At 36.8% G+C, this 20,263-nt stretch overlaps 1 protein-coding gene across 1 annotated transcript; it reads left to right on the forward strand.

Annotated features, from left to right (window-relative positions):
• The first annotated feature begins 12,271 nt into the window (after positions 1-12,271).
• On the forward strand, positions 12,272-19,813 carry LOC109099181 (actin, aortic smooth muscle). Its single transcript, XM_042767435.1, has 9 exons — positions 12,272-12,428; positions 14,421-14,592; positions 15,026-15,154; positions 15,715-15,825; positions 17,573-17,657; positions 17,742-17,903; positions 18,131-18,322; positions 18,419-18,600; positions 19,286-19,813. Exons 2-9 carry the CDS (start codon positions 14,464-14,466, stop codon positions 19,427-19,429), a joined length of 1,134 nt encoding a protein of 377 aa, XP_042623369.1. The 5' UTR covers positions 12,272-12,428; positions 14,421-14,463; the 3' UTR covers positions 19,430-19,813.
• The last annotated feature ends 450 nt before the right edge of the window (positions 19,814-20,263 follow it).

Genomic DNA, 20,263 nt, shown 5'->3' on the forward strand with positions numbered 1-20,263 from the left:
TGTTGCAAATAATTATTTTCTTCTTATTATTATGCCTATTATTTTAAACAAATATTGTCTAATTGTGTTTAATTTACAAACTAAACTTGCTTAAACTTGCTTACACTACCGTCTTAAATCATTTTTCTATCACTGATGAAAAATATTTTGTATTGCTTTAAAATTTAATAAGCCTATTCGACTTACATTTGTATGTGAAGTCAAAATCAACCAAAGATCACATGATCACAAACAGACTTCTGGAAGGGCCCATCGTGAATAGATTTAGTTGTTCACTTTTGTTTGGAACGTCCCTACAATTGGCGTCCCATTCCTGAAGTGCCCTTTAAAGGCTCAAAAAAGCCGTTTGGAATTCGCCCAAAGTGAGAATATGGGTAGTATGAATGAAATTTGAAAAAAACACATCTGCCATGCTGTTACTGTCACATGACCTACCAGCGTCAGTTGCGTTACTTAATTCATAAATCCTCTCTCATGGACTCATTGGATAGTGTCCATCGAATGCACACATTAGAATCTGGGTGGAAAAAATAGGTCATCCAGGTACTTTTCGACTACTGTATTTCGAAAACTATGAATTCGGACATACTACCAAAGACTATAGAATACCCAAGATGTATCACTCGTATAGTTTTGAATGGGGAAAAATGCAACGCTCAATATGGCTGCTCTATCGAACCAAGCCCTGCCTTCAGAATAACAGAGACAATTGCTAATCGGTAAAGTCAGTCACTGCAGCTGACTTTAGAAGTCTCAGTTGCTATAGAAATAGTCAGCATTCTGGAGACGTGCGCTGAAGACTGCACGTGCGCACTGGCTAGTCTAGCCTGAAAAAAAATTATTTTTTACGCTATTTGAGCATATTGTGTCTTTAAAAGAAAACACACACGTGAGCGTCTGGGTGAATAAGCTGCTCTATCAGCAGCATCCACAACTGAATGGAACAAAAAGTGTTGAACTTTAGAGTGTCCCCAACACACCTTTTCACAGCGCGCATCGGGTGCACAAACTCATCAGTAGTCAACAATCTGCCTCCAGTGTCTGCAGCAGGATGCACGCAAGGGTGAGACGTGGCAGTGCAGATTGCGCATCTCTCTATCTAGGCCTACTTAGGTAAATGGGAGTGGAATTTACCGCATTATGAACGTGATACTTGAGGGAGTTATTAACATTGTACGCTATGCCTGCAACCTCACACCAAATTTCAGGCCCAGGATATAGGCTAGCAAATACAAATAATTTAGTAAGCAGAAATCACTCTCGGTTAATCATGTAACCTCGATTCCCTGAGATGAGGGAACAAGACATTGCTATGGGAATTACCCTTTTTTCCAAATACTACTGAAGCCTTTTTGAAACACGCCAGTGAAACTGGCCAATGCCATTCAAGCGCACGAAATATGAGGGGCTCGCACTCTATTTGAAGCAGCACTTGCACGTCATCCATTCAGAATCTTGACTGAAGCACTTGGCATTCTAAGATTCTGAGCTTGGTGACACGGCAATATGAGCAATGTCATCTTCCATCATCTCAGGGAACTGAGGTTACATGAGTAACCGAGAGCGTTCCCTTTCGATTTGGTCACTCTACATTGCTATGGGAACATATAAAATCCTGCCGTGTCACAGCGATGGAGCCTGGCTCAAATAAGTATGTCAAGTTTCACATACAAAACCGTAATGAGAGTGGCAATGATACTGGTGATCTTGTTAAACACAGCTCAGGTCTACAGGACCTAGTCGCAACTAGACAATGTCGCGTCACACCAGGGGCGGAGTTAACACTGGTGAAACAAAGAATGTGAAATGGCGGCGTCTCCGGCGCCATCACGTATAGATTAGTTGAAGTTTGTTTAATTTCAATGAAATTATGTATTATGATGCAATGGATGTTGCTCAATAAGCAGAGTATGATGGTGATAATGTCCTAAAAGACGTGATGAACAATATCATAACAAAGTGATAAGCTGATAGGGACAGCATTGAATTAGTGGTACATCAATACAGGGTTGTATATGACCTAGCAGAAACCACTGAGGCAAGCAGCTCAGATCATAACTGAGGCTGAGTAGGCATGTGCGCTGCTCGCACTGACAGCACATGTGAGGCAAGCGACGACACATCTAGGTTATAAAACCTAACGAAAGTGCTGGGTGACGACCAGTCTGCTGTCATGCAAATGTACTGAATAGATATGGCATTTCCCAGGCCCATGAGGATGCAAGTCAGCGGGTTAAGTGGGCCCAAACCCCTATAGGACATTTCACGCCCTTAGAGCCATAATCCAAAGCAATTGCGTCGACGATCCAGTGTGACAGCCTTTGCTTGGACACAGTCAGGCCTTTTGTGCGCCCTCCAAAGCATACAACTAGCTGCTCCGAGAACCTGAACTGTCTAGAGCCCTCAGTATAAATGTGCACCGCATGTACAGGGCACAGCAAAAGTGTATTAAGCGTCTCCTGCCTGGCCAGTGTTTCAGGACGGAAAGCAGATAGTGTTATGGCCTGTGCTTTAAATGGAGTCGAAAGCACTTTAGGCACATAACCCTTCCTAGACTTTAAGTTAAGTCTGCAATCACCTGTCCCAAACTCAATACACGAGTCATCAATTGACAGTGCCTGTCCAGGTCACCAGCTCGCTTAACTGAGGCCAGATTATTTTTTTTTTGGCTCTTGAAGGGAGGCAAAAATTATTGGTATTGGGTAGTTGAATGGGTCTTATCCCCACGACCCTAGTGGAAGAAGCCCTAGCCTCAGACATACTGTTCAACACGCACTGAGGAAGCTCATCTGTTACTGGCAGGATGCTATATCGTTAACTGTGCTTGAGAGAGGAGGTCTCTCTTCAGTGGGATAGTCCATGGGGGAGGGGGGGTTAAAAAGGCTTCAGTAGTATTTGGAGAAAAGGGTAATTCCCATAGAAATGTAAAGTGACCGAATCGAAAGGGAACTGAAATTTACCTTAGAGGAAGATCCTGATGACTCGAATGTATTGACGATTGAAAAATGAGCTTCCAGCAGGCATGATTGACAACAGTTGGCAGTTAAAGTTTTCTATGCACAATTTGATTTGTCGAGAGTCATGAGAATGATTACTCCCTCTCTATCCAATCACGTTGATGGATAAAATAAAATTAAAACAAGCATGTAATGACCACAAATGGAGGGAAAATAGCAGAGTAAAAGTAGGCTACAGATACATCACTTAAAATGTACTCGAGTAAAAGTAAAAGTACACCATTTTAAACTAGGCTACATAATTACAGCAGTGTGAGTATTTGTAGCTAATTCTGGCCAAAGGTCAAAGATTAAAAGCTTAAGGTTGCTTTTTTTTCAGTCAACCTTTAGGGAAGTTTGAACTGTGGAGAACCAGCTGAATCATATTTGCATGTTTGTGAAAGGTATTAGTCATTTAAACAAACAACTTATTGGTCATGTTTCTAATTATTAGTTAAACATTTCCACCACGTATGGGGGATTCATTGGGGTGGAAGCAGCAAACCAGACTAACACAAACTTTCCAATACTATGTTAGATTACTGATTTCCAGAAAAGATAAGGACTAACCAATGTCTGCTAGCCAGTAACCCGCTGTTATTCTAACTACTCTCTCCACCAGCTCAGTCTGACTTTCTGTCTGGTTGTTAACCCTTGTATGTTAAAAATGCTTATTTGAATATCCTCAAAATATAGTTGTGTCACTATAAAGCCCTATTTACTGATTCATTTATATATAATTATTTCTCACTTCCATATGTTTCATGTTATCAAACAATAACATATTACTCATACATCGTCATTTGACCCAATCTGACTGGGCACACAGACCTGTACTTGAACCTTGTCTCAGCTATGAGGAACTGAAACTGTTCTTGATAAGCAGCCTGATACCAATTCAGAGACCCCATAGAAATTAGTCAAAATGTTTCAAATAGACAAGTTCACATTTCATTTTAGCTAAATGGAGGTAAAATGTGGTCACATGAAGAAACTGTGAGAAGCTTGATTTTTAACCAATGCACTCACCTTATGCTATAATTTTTATTATTATTATTATTGACTTGGTCTCTAAAATGTTTGTTTGGCATTCAGAACTCTGCTTAAAGTCACTGTTCATACTAAAAGACTCATTGCCAGCACTCTAAAAAATATATTGTTGAGAAAAGTAAAAAATCTTGATGTGCTGCAATGCATGCTGGGAACTCACAAACCCCTCTTTGTTCAAACAACTGTGTTTAACTAGTTTGGACAACATTTGAGAGAATTCTGTTGGTTGTGACGGGTTTTTATGCATTACTTATTATTTGACATATAGTATTGTTTCATAAACTGCAAATTTTTTGGTTTTGGTTTTTATTGTGAATACTGTATGTTATCAGTGTGTTTGCTATAAACAATTTAAGTTCTAGAAATGTGCTATGTTAATAATACATTTTATAATAAAAAAGAGACAGAAAGAGGCATGCAGAAAGCTGTATGGTTGGTTAATGGAGTGTAAATTAAAGCAGCCTTGCACAGACTTGTTCTTATTGAGACTTGCATTCTGAATGCAATAGGCCTCATCAAGTTTATCTCGCATATTGTGATTCACACTGCTTACCTGCGTCACTTCAAGGCCTTCTGGTATGATTTACTGGAACTTAACAATAAGAAATGCTAGGTGAGTTGAAATGTGTTATTGAGCAATCTGATGTTGAGGCCTATTTGGCAATGGAGATGACAGTACAAAGGAAAGAGAGTTATGGCAAGTCAAACAGATTTAATCTGGTAAACAACATTTATTTCTGAGGAACAGCAGCAATAAGTTATATTGTTAACAATAAATTACCATATCATTTCTGATAGATCTAAGGATTATCACAACCGTCTGATTATGGATGCACAATCTGTACCACATTTTTTGTTTTTATCGTAATTTTTAAATAATCGTATCTGTCGATATTGGATATTTAATTGTGCATGGCAATTTCTCTTTTTTAAAAGGTTAGATATAATGAATATGAATATACATTAAATGAAGTAAAATTAATATAAGATCCATTTTTTTTATTCTGTACATAATATGCAGTGTATAATGGTGTGATGCATTGTAGCATTTAGAACTGGTGAACAAAATAGTATAAAAGTTTAATCATTGCCATTCATCTGCATTTGGACAAAATTATAAAATCGGTTCATGTTAAATTACTTTATCCTTTCAAAGGTTAATATGCAGACAACAGTACCCATCCATAAAGGGTTTTCTTCGGGGGAAAAAAAAAAGATAAAAAAAAGATAAAAGATAAAAACTGTGAAACTCTCTGAATTTTTTTACCTAGAGCATGACCAATGCATCTGTTAGGGACTTTGCAGCTGAAACTGTGGCATGTGGTCTGCTTAAAACATTACTAAATGTGCCACTGGAGAAAATTTCGTAATGGCCAAAATTTAAATAGATTTAAAAAAAAAACCTTCAAAACTTTTCCACAATGTACATAATGTCCACAGAATATGTAGATGAATACACTAATATCTTCCATCCTGTCTCTAATTTTTTCCAAAAAAAAAATTCCGATGTGTGACGTAAGAGCTCAGTTTATTTTTTATGTAAAGTTTAAAGAGGTAAAAAAAAGGTTAAAATAATATTATGTGCCCTCAAGCATTAAAAAATTGTTTTTAGGGAATGGTGTTAAATTATATAGGCGAGTGTGTTATGTCGGATTTCTTGTTATGACTTGCTCTTGCTCATTTATCACGGGTAGTTTGTGGTGTCATTTAACATGTCACAACCACATTCATGCATTTCCTTCTGGTTTAAACCACATCAGATCATCTAGGTCAAAGGATTATTACAAATGGCAAAATGTTAAGAATTAAACATTAATAATTAAGGTTTGGAATAAAATATTCAGACTTTCCTGGGTACATAAAAACCTAAAGTAAGGTGGTGGATAAACCACATGATATGATTAACAGATTAAAAACCTTTTTTTCAGCAATATATATATAATAGTCTACATACTATGAATTAAAAATAAATGTAAAGTATTTTAAAACCAAATTGTGTAAGATCTGGAAATCCCATGTCCTCCTACAGAGTGTCACACTGACGGGGGAATAGATTGCACCGTGAGGAATCTTTGTTTTTAGGTGCAGCCTGAAGATTCACGTGATAAAGTCAAACACTGTTCTTTCAAGTCAGGTAGTAATCGCTTTTAACCATTGCTTAACCTCGAGGGAAAGTCCATGACGTGTACGCTTTCTATTGACGGTTTCCATTTCACAGTGTGATGAAATACTCGGAATTAACATGCCATGTGGAGCCTAAGGCAGGCAAACATCGGCACGGCACAAAATAAATAAATAAATAAATACAAAGTGCGGTTTTGTTGATTAATTAATAGTGGCAATAATTTGTTTATTAAATTGGAGAGACCGGAGTTAGTAGGCTTTATCTCAGTAACTGTGCAACACAAAATAAAATAAAAATTAATTTGAGAATGTTATTTATCTTCCAAACTAAAACTTCAATATCGTTTTTTTTTTCTTTCGACATTGTTGGGTTATCAGTGATTGCTTGTTAACATTTATTAAACCATAAAGGATAAGGCGTTTTTTCTTAGTGTTTGGCCAGGGCAAGTTGTCACATTTTTAAATGTTTAAATTTTATACACTTTATTAATTACAGCATTCACTGACTAAAATAATGGTTTGATATTTTATATTTCTTTATAGATACCAGCAAACAGTATCAATGAAGAAATTGCTTGAGTATCTTCACAGTCAACCCTATTGATTCCTGTCTGAAAATAACTGCCACAAGGGGGCGGAATAGATGCAGTGAGTGGAAATGTGTATTTGGCAGTTTATGAGTAGGCCTAACTGAAATGTGGTTAAAGATTATTAGGAAAGGCAACGGAGAGGCAAGAAGTATGCCATGTAATTGGCTTACTTAATTTATTGATTTTTTTTTTCATTTATTGATTCCAAGACACTGTAAAAAAAAAAAAAAGAAAAAAAAAAAAAAACACTAACTCCCTGTTTCTTTGCCTCCTTCCCTCTTGTTTTATCTTTCACGCACTTTCAAAGTTTTAAATAGTTGAATAATCAGTGGGGAATTTCTAAACGGGAAATGGCGTAACAAGAATTGTGAGATCGAGGAACAGTGATAGTGCACAGCATTGCACACAGCTGTCATAAGACATTCCAGAGCTGCTTGTGAGGAGATGCTTGTTGATGTTAAGTGTCCAATAAGACACAGGCTTGACTCCATTAAGAGCACAGCTGCTTTGCCATTTTCGGTCAAAGCACATTCCAAACGAGCAGAAATTTTGTCCACTGCCCAGTAGCAAACGCTTCTACATGTTGCTACAATTTAGCTTAGTACATTAAGGCCTGGTTTCACAGACAGGGCTTAGATTAAGCCAGGATTAGGCCATAGCTCAATTAGGACATTTAAGTAGTTTTTATAAATGTGCCTTTGTTCCTTAGAAAAAAAACATTACTGGCATACATCTTGAGACAAAACAATGACACTGACATATTGTAAGATATGTCCGTGCAAGTTTCTTTTAGTTAAATCAGCTCAGACATGCAATTTAATCTTGGGACTAGGCTTAAGACTTGTTTGTTGAACTGGGGGAAAATGTATAAAAAGTATCACCCAAAAAATAAATAAACAAACAAAAAATTTTAATTTAATTAATCCACATGTCATTCCAAGTCTGTATGACTTTCTTTGTTCTGTGTTGTCGTATAGACAATCAAGTCGAAGAGATCCAAAGCAACACTGGGTGTCACAGATTTTCATTTTATTCATCCATTTAATCCATTTAATGCATTTAATTACAGTATTGGCTTGAAATGCTGGTTTATTTTGTACTGACAAGGTGTGGTTGATTTAACGATAAAGGGGGGAAAAACACATTTCAAAGAAGTTAGAAAACATACTTGATCCAGTCTATATTGCAAGTACTGTATATGTGATATAAAACGTTAAAGAAAAGAAAAAAACGATATTATAATTATTCCGACAAAGTTGTATGATGCAAATGTCTTGCAAGCAAAAATGTGTCAAATAAGTCAAGTCACCTTTAATGTATAGCGCTTTATACAGTACTGATTGTGCCAAAGCAGCTTTAAAGTGTTAAACTGGAAAATAGTTAATAACTGAGTCATTTTTCAGCTGAAGTCAGTTCATTGAATACACATCAACTCCATCGGAATAGTGTCTGTGCAATCAATACAACACTATTCAATCAAGCCAAAAGTCTGTGCTAAGCAAGCCAAAAGGCGACAGAGTCAATAAGACTGTGTTCGGGCCAAACTCCAAATATTACATTCACATACAACATACACTGTATTTCTCTGCAGACTGTATTTTGTATGATTTCCCAGGCCACACCTTCAGATGGGTAATTTCTTCCCTTACATGCCTCTGAGTGCAGTAGACTGCCAAGACTTTTCTTATTTACAGAACAGTTCCTTTTTTGGTGCGACAAGGCTGCGAGTACTGCTGAAGGGGAAGGGGAAAACAAGCTCTTGTCTTAAATGAAGACAGCTGAGCAGAAAATGGCCTAAAAAGAGACATACGCATTCTGCGAGATTGTTTACTTGAGGTTAATCCAGAACTGAGCTCTTCCCAGAAATCTACCCCCCCCTCCCAAAAAAAAAAACCCTTAACCTACCTAAAGTGATTGGTGTGACTATTTGGGTGTGTTTTGCGTCACAGGCTGTTTTGCTTTATTTAAGCTGTTATTGTAATTATGTATTCCATGTATCTGTGTGAATTTTCCATTTAAATTGAATACTTTTGCTGACTGTTGGTTCATTAGAAGCATTCCATGGAGTTCTTCCATTGTATGCTTGAGCCAGAATGTCACATGATCCAAGGACAGATACTAGAAACTTGGAAAGAAATGAAATAACTGTCACTGTGGTATTTATTAGTGTCTTAGAAACGAAACTTCCATAAATCTCTAATGATATATTACTTAGTGAGTGTATTTTTAGCATTTCAGAAGTCAACAGGCAAGGCAACCAGTTGGTTGATAATGCAAGATGTTAAGATATTTAATAAAACATAAAAAGACTTTAAAAAATGTAAAATAAATAAAATAAAGATTACTGGAAGATTATCAGAATTTCATGTTTAATTCAATGTCTTACTTGCCATTTCTTTGTAATTAATTGTGCAATTTTCCACCAGTTTTTACACCTTTCTACACCCACATCTTTTTTATTGCAGTGGTCAAGCAAACATTGTAGGTCCAAACACTTCTCAGGTTGAATATTTTGTCAAGATTCATTTTCCAGAAGATAGTGAATCAAAATCAAAAAGCAGACCATGAAAGAGCTGTTATTATTCTTTACATAACCTTTACATAATCTTTATCACATAATTACATAATCATATTACCTGTGATTTCTTCTTCTTGTCATTAAACACTACGTTTCAAATAAGATTTTCTCTACATAGGATTTTTAGCACTGCTTGTCATGCTTTAGTTTACTGTAATATACTCTAGCCATTGTTTTCCCTCAGAATGGGTTTTTGTGTTTTGCACAACCCCACAGTAAATCATTTTAAAAGACTTGTTATCACAGCTGAAGCTTGTCAATTGGTGCCACACAGGAAATCCATGTTACCCTTTTTAAATCTAGCTATTCTAGCCTAATATAGTGTTTTAAAATGTGTTTCAGTGATGTGCTTCCAAAACCTTTGTACACAGAGAAATATATACTGTTCAAATGTATGACAGGTTTTTGTTTTGTTTGTTTTTTTGAAAGAAAGAAATTAATACTTCTATTCAGGGAGGATGCATTAAAGGGGTCATATGATGCGATTTCAGTTTTTTCCTTTCTCTTTGGAGTGTTACAAGCTCTTGGTGCATAAAGAAGATCTGTAAAGTTGCAAAGACCAAAGTCTCAAATCCAAGATATTCTTTATAAAAGTTATATTCTTTATAAAAGTTAAGAGTCAACCACTCCTACCTAAAATGGCTCGTTCTAACACTCCCCCACATGTCTACGTCACGATGTGGGAAGATTTGCATAACGCCGCCCAAATGTTCATGCAAAGAAAGAAGGCATAACTTTTATTCTTGGTGTTGCTGTCAGCGCCATGTTGTGGAGAAGCTGTGTGTTTCGTTGTGAAAGCGAAGCTACTTTGTTTGGCCTTCCAAAAGAGGACACAACAAGAAATCAGTGGTTCAACACTGTTCCAGAACAGTTCAACCCAAATATTCAGATGTGTGCAGCACATTTTGTGGAGGAGAAGGACTGATTCCTGTGAGAGTAGCCTACAATGCCGGTGTCTGTTTCCATAAAGTGGGGCAATTCCAACTTTGCAAGGACAGTCTGGCATTTCTGACTCACAGTCTGTAAGTACGCTTTCATATGTAAAGGATTTGCCACTGATGACTCAAACACGAGTTTGAGCAGTGTAGAGGAACAGTTAGAGCTTGTTGTTTGTCATTTCTCTGATCACAAATGCAGACATGGTTTCATGTTTACACAGCGCAATACGCAACGCATTGGGTAAAAATACAGTATAAGTCATTATAATCAGTAATTATGTCCCCACTGGATGCAACAAATGCCTCGTTTGTAATGGGTTTTTATTGGTTTTGTCTCATCACGCCAGGACACAAGGCATCACATTGCCAAGGGGCGCAACATTTCCATCACACGCTTGAGGTATTCGGCCAATCACAATGCACTGGATAGCTGGCCAATCAGCGTACACCTTGCTTTTCAAAACAAAGAGCTTTGTAAAAATCAACACGTTTCAGAAAGGTGGGGCATAGAAGAGAAACAATAATGTACAGTATGTGGAAAATAATGTGGTTTTTGAACCTTAAACCACAAACACATTGCATTACACCAAATACACAAAATAATGTTCTTTTTAGCAACGTCATATGACCCCTTTAAATTGATCAAAAGTGACAGCAAAGGCATTCATAATGTTACGAAACATTTCTATTAAAAAAAAAATGCTGTACTTTGAATTTTGTATTCATCAAAATATCAGTTTCCACAAAATATTAATCAGCAACTGTTTTCATCATTGAAAATATCAAGAAAGGTCAGCTTCGCCATCAAATGAACAAATTACATTTTAAAGGGGTCATATGATGTGATTTCCATTTTTCCTTTCTCTTTCGAGTGTTTCAAGCTCTTGGTGCATAAAGAAGATCTGAAAAGTTACAAAGACTAAAGTCTCAAACCCAAAGAGATATTCTTTATGCACTGGATGCAACAAATGCCTCGTTTGTAATGGGTTTTATTGGTTTTAACTCGTCGTGCTGGTAGACGGCATCACAATATAGTAAGGGCCGCAACATTTCCGTCACACGCTTGAGGCATTCAGCCAATCACAATGCACTGGATAGCTGGCCAATCAGGATACACCTCACTTTTCAGAACGATGGAGCTTTGTAAAAATCGATGCGTTTCAGAAAGGCGGGTCATAGAGGAGCAACAATAATGTACATTATGTAGAAAATAATGTGTTTTTTTAACCTTAAACCACATAAACACGCTGCATTACACCAAATACACAACATAATATTATTTTTAGCAACGTCATATGACCCCTTTAAAATGTCTTAAAACAGATGGCTGAGCATGAGTTTCTTTCAAAAACATCTCCTAAACTTACTGACCCCAAACTTCTCAACAAAAAATAGCAAACCCAAAATGTGCTTTATGTGGTAACATTTAATTTCATTGATTTTATTCTCATTAAACATATTTTATCACTGAATCAAACCAAGTACATTAAAAAACAAATACAACTAAAAGAACTAAATAAAAAAATTGCATTAAATTTTAATTTATTCATAAATAATATTATTATAATATAAATGTTAACACATAATTATTATATAAATATTAATAGATAAATAAATTTGTGATACGTATTAGATCAGGTAAAATAGCTTATCATTAAGGTAATCATTGCAGGTTACCACTTTTTGTGGTGTTTTTAATATATGGTAGTCTGAATTTTCACAAGTGCTTTTAGTGTGTGACCTAAACCCTAATGATATGATCTCAATTCAGTTTGCTATTCTTTCTCAGTTTTAGAAGTGGGCCATGATATGTGTCTGTATAGGAGCATGGCCCAGCACTGTGTTTATGTTCCTGCATGGTGAGGTCCCCAAGATTTCCAAGGAGAAAAAAAGGAAAAGGGCCATTGGAATGCCCTGAGTGATGAGGCAGGAGGCCGCCCTGCTGCCGCCCGGATTGGAGTGTTTTCTTCCCAGTCATCCCTATAAGGCTTTAGTGGAGTGAGGCTACCGATCTGAGTGTAGCCCAGGCTCCTTGTTTGGGATGTAGGAGGGTGCGGTGAGCAGGGATTGGAACTACATAAGTACACCACAAGCCAGTGAGTGGTACACCATCACCAAGTGGCTAAATCCCCCCCGGCCCAGCACTGTCAGGGTAAGTGTCATTCATCTCGCCTCACACCACTCACACCCTCTCTTTTTTTGTCTCTCACTCTCCATCTCCTTCTGTCCATCCAGCTTTGTACTTTGCAAGCGTTGCCTGATGCTGATAGACTCAAATGAGGTTTTGTCAAGCTTGAACTTGAAACATGCTGTTTAGAGAAAAGGTTTCTGCACAGGTGTACAGTAAGCTTCTTTTACAAAGTTATGGTTGGTTAGAGTGTTTTGTGAAGTGTTTTTAGATTCATCTTAATTTAAGTGAATATTATTGTGTGATGTTTTTGCAATGATGTTTCTAAGGATTATCCTTGGAAGTGTTTCTAAAAGTACAGTAGATAGATTTTCTTTTTGCAGATTTATCCAAAGGATATTACTGAAATCATTTATGTTTATGAGGAACTAATATGCACATATATGTCTGATGCATTTTTTAAAAGCATCTGTATGATTGTATGATGATGCTGATTTTGAAGGGCTCTGAGTTTGTAAATGAAGGTGGGGACTTCGAAATTCGGACAGCTGTGGAAGCCCATTTGATTTGTGAGATTTATGACTAAATATGGTTCTTCTGGACCACTGACCCATCCCTTCTTTTCCTCACCCACTCTCTTTTTTCATAAAATATTGTAGACAGGCAGAGACAGAGGGAGGGAGAGTCCAAAGACAGACATGCTTCCCCATCATTTCCAAATTAGGAAGTTTTCCCATGGTGCACTCTGTAAGGGCTGCAGGATGGATTTAAAGAAGATGTGTGTGTGTGTGTGTGTGTTCGTGTGTGTGTGTGTGTGTGTGTGTGTGTGTGTGTGTGTGTGTGTGTGTGTGTGTGTGTGTGTGTGTGTTACACACATATAACAAGGATTTTGGATATTTCCATCTTTGTGGGGACGTTTTATTCCCATAACATATATCTGAACTACACACACATTTACACAATTTTCATCAAAGCAAACTTTGAACAATATTTGAAACCAATTCTGTTGCTTACATAAAAAAAGATTATGAATTAGGTTATGGATGGACTTACCTGGTATACCTTACATTCTTTGTAGTATTCTTACTCATGGTTCAGTGGGTGTCCACACAAAGTCCCACACGTATTCGGCTACTTCCCATGGCATATATAACACTGACTTTTGTTTTTATATTAAGCTAATTATAATTATAACCCTACCCTAAAAGAAATCTTTAGCATTTATAGAATAACATGTATTTTAATTTTATTTATGAATAATTTTTCCCATTTTAGGACAGATCTAAAATGTCTCTAAAAGGGAATTTAACTTACTTCTGGGATTCATCCATCCCTTAAAGGGATACTCCACCCCAAAATGTAAATGTTATCATTAATCACTTACCCCCATGTCGTTCCAAACCCTGTAAAATCTTTGTTCATCTTCAGAACACAATTTAATATATTTTGGATGAAAACCAGGAGGCTGTGTCAATTGCGCCACAAGGATACAAGGTTTTCTACGTATATTTGCACTTTGATTTGAAAGAAAACAGTACATCAGTGCAGCGTGGCTGACACAGAAGAGCATAAGCTGCCTGCATACTGCTCAGATTCTCCAAATTTGCGCTACGCTGATGTGGAGTAACACAGAGGAGACAAATTGTGGAATAAAGTCAATATTTTTGTTGTATTCGTGTGCAAAAAGTATTGTCGTCACTCATAACGTTATGGTTGAGCCACTGATGGCAGATGGACTATTCTGATGATGCTTTTCATACTTTTCTGGACCTTGATAGTGTATTTTACTTGGCAGTCTATGGGACAATCACAAGCTTCCTAGATTTCATCCAAAATATATTAAATTGTGTTCTGAAGAACAAACCTTTATCAGGTTTAGAACGACATGAGGGTAAGTGATTAATGACAAAATTTTCACTTTGGGGTGGAGTATCCCTTTAGCTGTAGCTAAATATCACACATGCTTGACATGAGCTAAAAATATGTATACAGCATTAAAAATGAACTTTCTTGCAGTGATTGTCTCCTGTAGGAGTAAGGAAGGAAATCCGAGCTGAAAATGTGTGACGACGAGGAAAGCACTGCCCTTGTGTGTGACAATGGATCCGGACTGTGTAAGGCAGGCTTCGCCGGGGATGATGCTCCCAGAGCAGTGTTCCCCTCCATAGTGGGTCGTCCCAGACACCAGGTGTGTGACCCTCAACACACCACTAGGGGCCGATAAGCACTGCAGTCTCTCGCAGCCAACATCAATGAGTTCATTCTGGGAATAAATAAATAAATAAATAAATATATATATTTTTTATATATATATATATATATATATATATATATATATATAAGAAACAACAACATAAAATGCTGTATTTTAGCTTGTATTTAAGGTTAGAGATAGCTTATTGTGCACTTGCAGATGAAGTGGGTGACAATTAACAGTCATTTAATGCTCTGCATATTTTACTTATCTTATTATTCCAATGCTTTGTGGAAAGTTGGACTACAGCCCAGACTTTCTGCAGTCTACAAGATTGAAAAGATAGAATTAACTAGAACTCACTCTTACTTTAAGGGAGCGGTCTATTTCGTATGACTGTGTTAACCGTTGTTTACTTTTTTCTTAGGGAGTAATGGTGGGAATGGGGCAGAAAGATAGTTACGTCGGTGATGAGGCGCAAAGCAAAAGGGGAATCCTGACCCTCAAGTACCCTATTGAGCATGGCATCATCACAAACTGGGATGACATGGAAAAAGTAAGCAGATCCTATCAAACAAGCCTACGGAGAACAAACGTAAACAGTATGATTGCAGATAAGGAGGAGCTCTAAACATTCTACAAAAATATCTCTTATCTTTCCATGAGCATGCCTTATTGTACTTCAGGCTTAAATTTATCCTCTGTTCTTTCCATAATTCTGTGTTGCATTTCCATATTACATACAATTTGCTGTAATGGCCCTCAAGGTCTTTCGTCAGATCACACCTACTTCTCCTCTAGTCTCGACACATACACCTACGTCCATCCATAGAAATTTTCCAAACAACTCTAGCTATTCCCACTGATGACTCACTGTGAAAATACCTCTCATGTCCCACATTTCACACCTCGTGGTGTTAACATGTACACAACAGATGGTATTATTCACTATCTATGTATGTCAGCCCACGTGGTACCTCCTGATTGTGATCTGTTTGTTAAACTGTAATAATGAGAACCAGCTTTCACTCTCTACACAAGAACACAAAAGCTCCTTTCACACAGCGATTCTGGAAAATACACAGGTAATTAATGTCCATTGTTTGTGTTCACCAGATCTGGCATCACTCTTTCTACAACGAGCTCCGTGTGGCTCCAGAGGAGCACCCCACTCTACTGACAGAGGCCCCTCTCAATCCCAAAGCCAACAGGGAAAAGATGACCCAGGTTAGAGCTGAATGCATGGGTGAATGAGAAGGCCGATAATGATCTGTAGTATATAAAACTGACAAGAATTTGTGTCAACTCCAGCTTGCTTCTTTTAAAGGCCCAGATATACTTCAAGTGAAATCGAAGAACAAACTAATATGACGTAATTTCGAACAAAGTCAGTTCGTTTTGGCAGTTCGAAGCGAACTTTCTGGGGGATTTCGTTTGGGCTCCTAAATACATTTGAGCTTCCATTGGTCCATTGCGTTAAAGATATAAGGTAGCAAGTACCAAATGTGTTTCAAATAAATGTTACACCATGCTGCTGCTGCTGTTGTTCTTTCAATAAACGAATTTAAAGGGTATAGCTACAATAAATTAAATGCTAAAGAATATACAATAATAAACCTTTGTTTTTTTATCAGAAGTAAATTATGACATCACATAAAATATAAAAAAGTGTAACAATTTATCCAGTTTAACAAAATAAATGAACACTGATAAAATAAAGTAACAAACTGACTTTTTTTCACATCATGCTAAAGTTTTCAGACTATGAGCCATTCACACTTCCCATAAAGGACTGATTGTGGAAATAGAATGGTTCTTTTGTATTGCAAACATGAACTGCTGCTAATCATTATTCTTTTGTCACTCTGATCATTGGTGCTCGTCTCACACCTAGATTGCATACACTTCGTCATTTCAGCGTTGTGTTTAGGGCATACGCGCGAGCGTCGCGAGTCATGTTTACGTTAATCTACACCCCGCCTCCAGCAGCGCGGGGGTGTCGGAATGTTCGAAAACCCTTAAGCCTTCAGCGTCTTGAGATGTTATCAAGTACGCCTACAGTAGTATCACCAGACAAAAGGTGAATTCACTTGTAAACGGTATTCGGTGCTAAGTTATGCAGAAGGCACATACAAATAAACTGTAGAGTTGTGTTTAACGTTATTTTGCATGACATAAATTACACACTGTCAACCCTTGAATGTTGACTGTAAGTGTTAAATGTACTTAACTGCTACGATTATCAGTAGTAAAAATAAAAACCCATTGTGGCTTTGGTACTAGTAGAAGAAAATTCCCCGTGGCTTCAAAATGCATGTTCGAGGTATATCTATGTGTAATTTATGTTGTAGAACAAAATATGAAATGTTGCTTTCATTTGAATTCGTGCTCAAAAAACATTTCTACTTATTATTAAATGTCAATAACAGATGATACGTATAAAGTTCAAAGGAACATAATTTATTTTGTAGCATTGTAAATGTCTCGACTTTCACTTCTGGTTAATTTAATGCGTCCTTGTTGAATAGTAATAATCTCTTAAAATGAAAATAGCTAAGTAAATAAAAACATCACCAGACTGGAGTAGTTATAATGTGTTCTGATTGCTTCAAATTGGCATCTTGTCTGTTCGAACTGATCATCAACAGAATTCATAAGAGTCATTTGTTTAAGGGAAACACCAACACTGGTTGTGCTGTATGTTTTAGATGAACTAAAAATAACGGCTAATTTGTTTGTAATTCAGATTAGACTGGTCACGTTGTATGCTTGTTTTTGCATGCAGCCAGTGATGGCAATTCTACAAAAAGACACATTTACAGTATACACATAGAATGAGCTGCAGATTATAAGAGTCACTCTCTTGGCATTGTCGAAGAGAAGATTAATCAGAATTCAATATTTTGAACCTGTTCAGTAAAGTAAATTGATTGTCGGTTCTGTCCATAAACACAGTGCTGGTCTCACTTTGCAGATCATGTTTGAGACCTTCAATGTTCCAGCCATGTATGTAGCTATCCAAGCGGTGCTGTCCCTCTATGCTTCTGGTCGTACAACAGGTCAGTTCACCTGTCCAACAGGTCATAGCTCACATTTGACTTACATTGCTACACATTTCCAAGCACTTTATTCTTGTCAAACAGGCATTGTCCTTGACTCTGGTGATGGTGTCACCCACAATGTGCCCATTTATGAGGGCTACGCTCTTCCACATGCCATTATGCGTTTGGATTTGGCCGGCCGTGATCTCACTGACTACCTCATGAAGATCCTAACTGAACGAGGCTACTCATTCGTCACTACTGGTGAGTCTGTACACGTACAGTACCAACATAATGATATGAAATATAGTTTTACGCTTATATTTTGAATATAACAAGAAACAATTGCCAATGGGATAAGAAAAAAAAAACTTACATTAAAATGTGTTCTAATAAGTATCAGTTGAATGTTTCAGTTTAACTAATTACTATTTTAGAATATAGATTTAAAAATGTTCTTTTACCAAGTCTTTCTAATTTGCCTTGTATAGCTGAAAGAGAAATCGTCCGAGACATCAAGGAGAAGTTGTGCTATGTGGCGCTTGACTTTGAGAATGAGATGGCCACTGCAGCCTCTTCCTCCTCTCTGGAGAAGAGCTATGAGCTTCCTGATGGTCAGGTCATCACCATTGGCAATGAGAGGTTCCGCTGCCCTGAGACACTCTTCCAGCCGTCCTTCATTGGTGATCTCTTGTTTCTCTTTCTTCCCGTCTTTACAAATGATGGATTCGGAGCACTTTGATATAAATGCTCAAATGCATTGATTTGCGCTTTGTTAGGAATGGAATCTGCGGGCATCCATGAAACCACTTACAACAGCATCATGAAATGCGACATTGACATCCGTAAGGACCTGTACGCCAACAACGTGCTGTCTGGTGGTACCACCATGTACCCTGGTATTGCAGACAGGATGCAGAAGGAGATCACTGCTTTGGCCCCCAGCACCATGAAGATCAAGGTCAGCACAGGCCAAAGATCTGATTAGATCATTAATTTTTCATACTTTTCCCAATTAATTACAGTTTCTGGTCTAAACTTAAAGTCAAGTCAAGTCACCTTTATTTAGTATTATTTATACAATAATACTGTATCAAAGCAGCCTTAAAGTAATAATCAGGAAAATAACAGAATCAATGCAAACTTCTTCAAATATGAGACAAATTCAAATTCTGCTGCTAAGGAGCTCTAAAAAAGACATTATTCAGTTTAATTCAATAATTGTGAAGTTTATTTATTATGAAACAAGTTCAGTTTTGCTACAAGAAGCTCTAGAGAAGTCCACAATGTCTTTATTTAGCACAGTGTTATTCAATCAGTTTCAATAACAGTCTTGATATTGAAAAATGGATCAATTAAATTATTAAACAATTTTGATTCATTTATACAAACTGGTTTAAAAAATATTTAACATTAAAACATTATATATATATATATATATATATATATATATATATATATATATATATATATATATAAATAAACTATTTCAGATAGTTGCCAAAGCAACAATATACCAATCAAATCATATCAAATATAGACATAAACAATACACAACAAAATCAGTAAGACTTTAAAACTGAAATGAAAAGGTAAAAGTAAAAACAAATTCAACATTTTAATATATTAACCTTGTATGTACTCAGATCATCGCCCCACCTGAGCGCAAGTACTCAGTATGGATTGGCGGCTCCATCCTAGCCTCCCTGTCCACCTTCCAGCAGATGTGGATAAGCAAGCAGGAGTATGACGAGGCCGGGCCATCCATTGTGCATCGCAAGTGCTTCTAAACGACACCTCCAACTCCCTCCTGTTCCCCTATTCTGCTATTGCTTCATAGCCTGTGAACTGTGAATGTACCCTTTACTTCCCTCTATTGTTTTGTCTTTGCACTGCCCACATCGGTTTCAATGTTTTGATTTAATTATGTCATGACAATATAGTGTTGTTTTAAATGGGTTAAAAAGCTTGATTGTGCTGCCAGTTTGAAAGATTGGGGAGATTCCTTGGGGTGGCAAGACTCAGAGATGAGACGAGGGCATTGAGGAACAGGGCTCATTCTCCCATTTGTGTTAAAAAAGCTATGAGGTAACACAACTGCATGTCGGCTTTCAGGCAGTCTGTATAGATATCATATGATAACTCCATGAAGGAATAAAGCTTTGCAATAATAACCTGTATTTCACCTCTTTTGTTTTTGCAACAAATTACACAGCACAGGATAAATATTTAAACAAAAATTAAAACCTCTACATTATATTCATAAAATATGCCTTTTTAATACATAGAAATAACTCACTGTAGTCACTGTAAATTTGATAAAATATCTGTATACAGAGGGTTCCTAAAACTTGGAAGTAATTAAAATGGTGAATGCCAGGCCTGAAAAACTCAATGAATAAAATCTTTATTTATCTATATTTAATCAGCTAGAAATTGCTCTTTTTAAATGCAGTTTCTGTTAAAAGAAACTATTATTACTATATTTCTTTATTTAATTTTCAATTTTTTAAATAATCATTGATTTCTAGTAATCATAAGGGACAAGAACGAAAGTCATGGAAAATCACTGGTCAAAAATGGCAAGATGTTTTCTTAAACTAAATGTTAATGGAAATTATTTT

This window comes from Cyprinus carpio, chromosome A12, assembly GCF_018340385.1.
Source record: "Cyprinus carpio isolate SPL01 chromosome A12, ASM1834038v1, whole genome shotgun sequence".
Classification (NCBI taxonomy): Eukaryota; Metazoa; Chordata; class Actinopteri; order Cypriniformes; family Cyprinidae; genus Cyprinus; species Cyprinus carpio.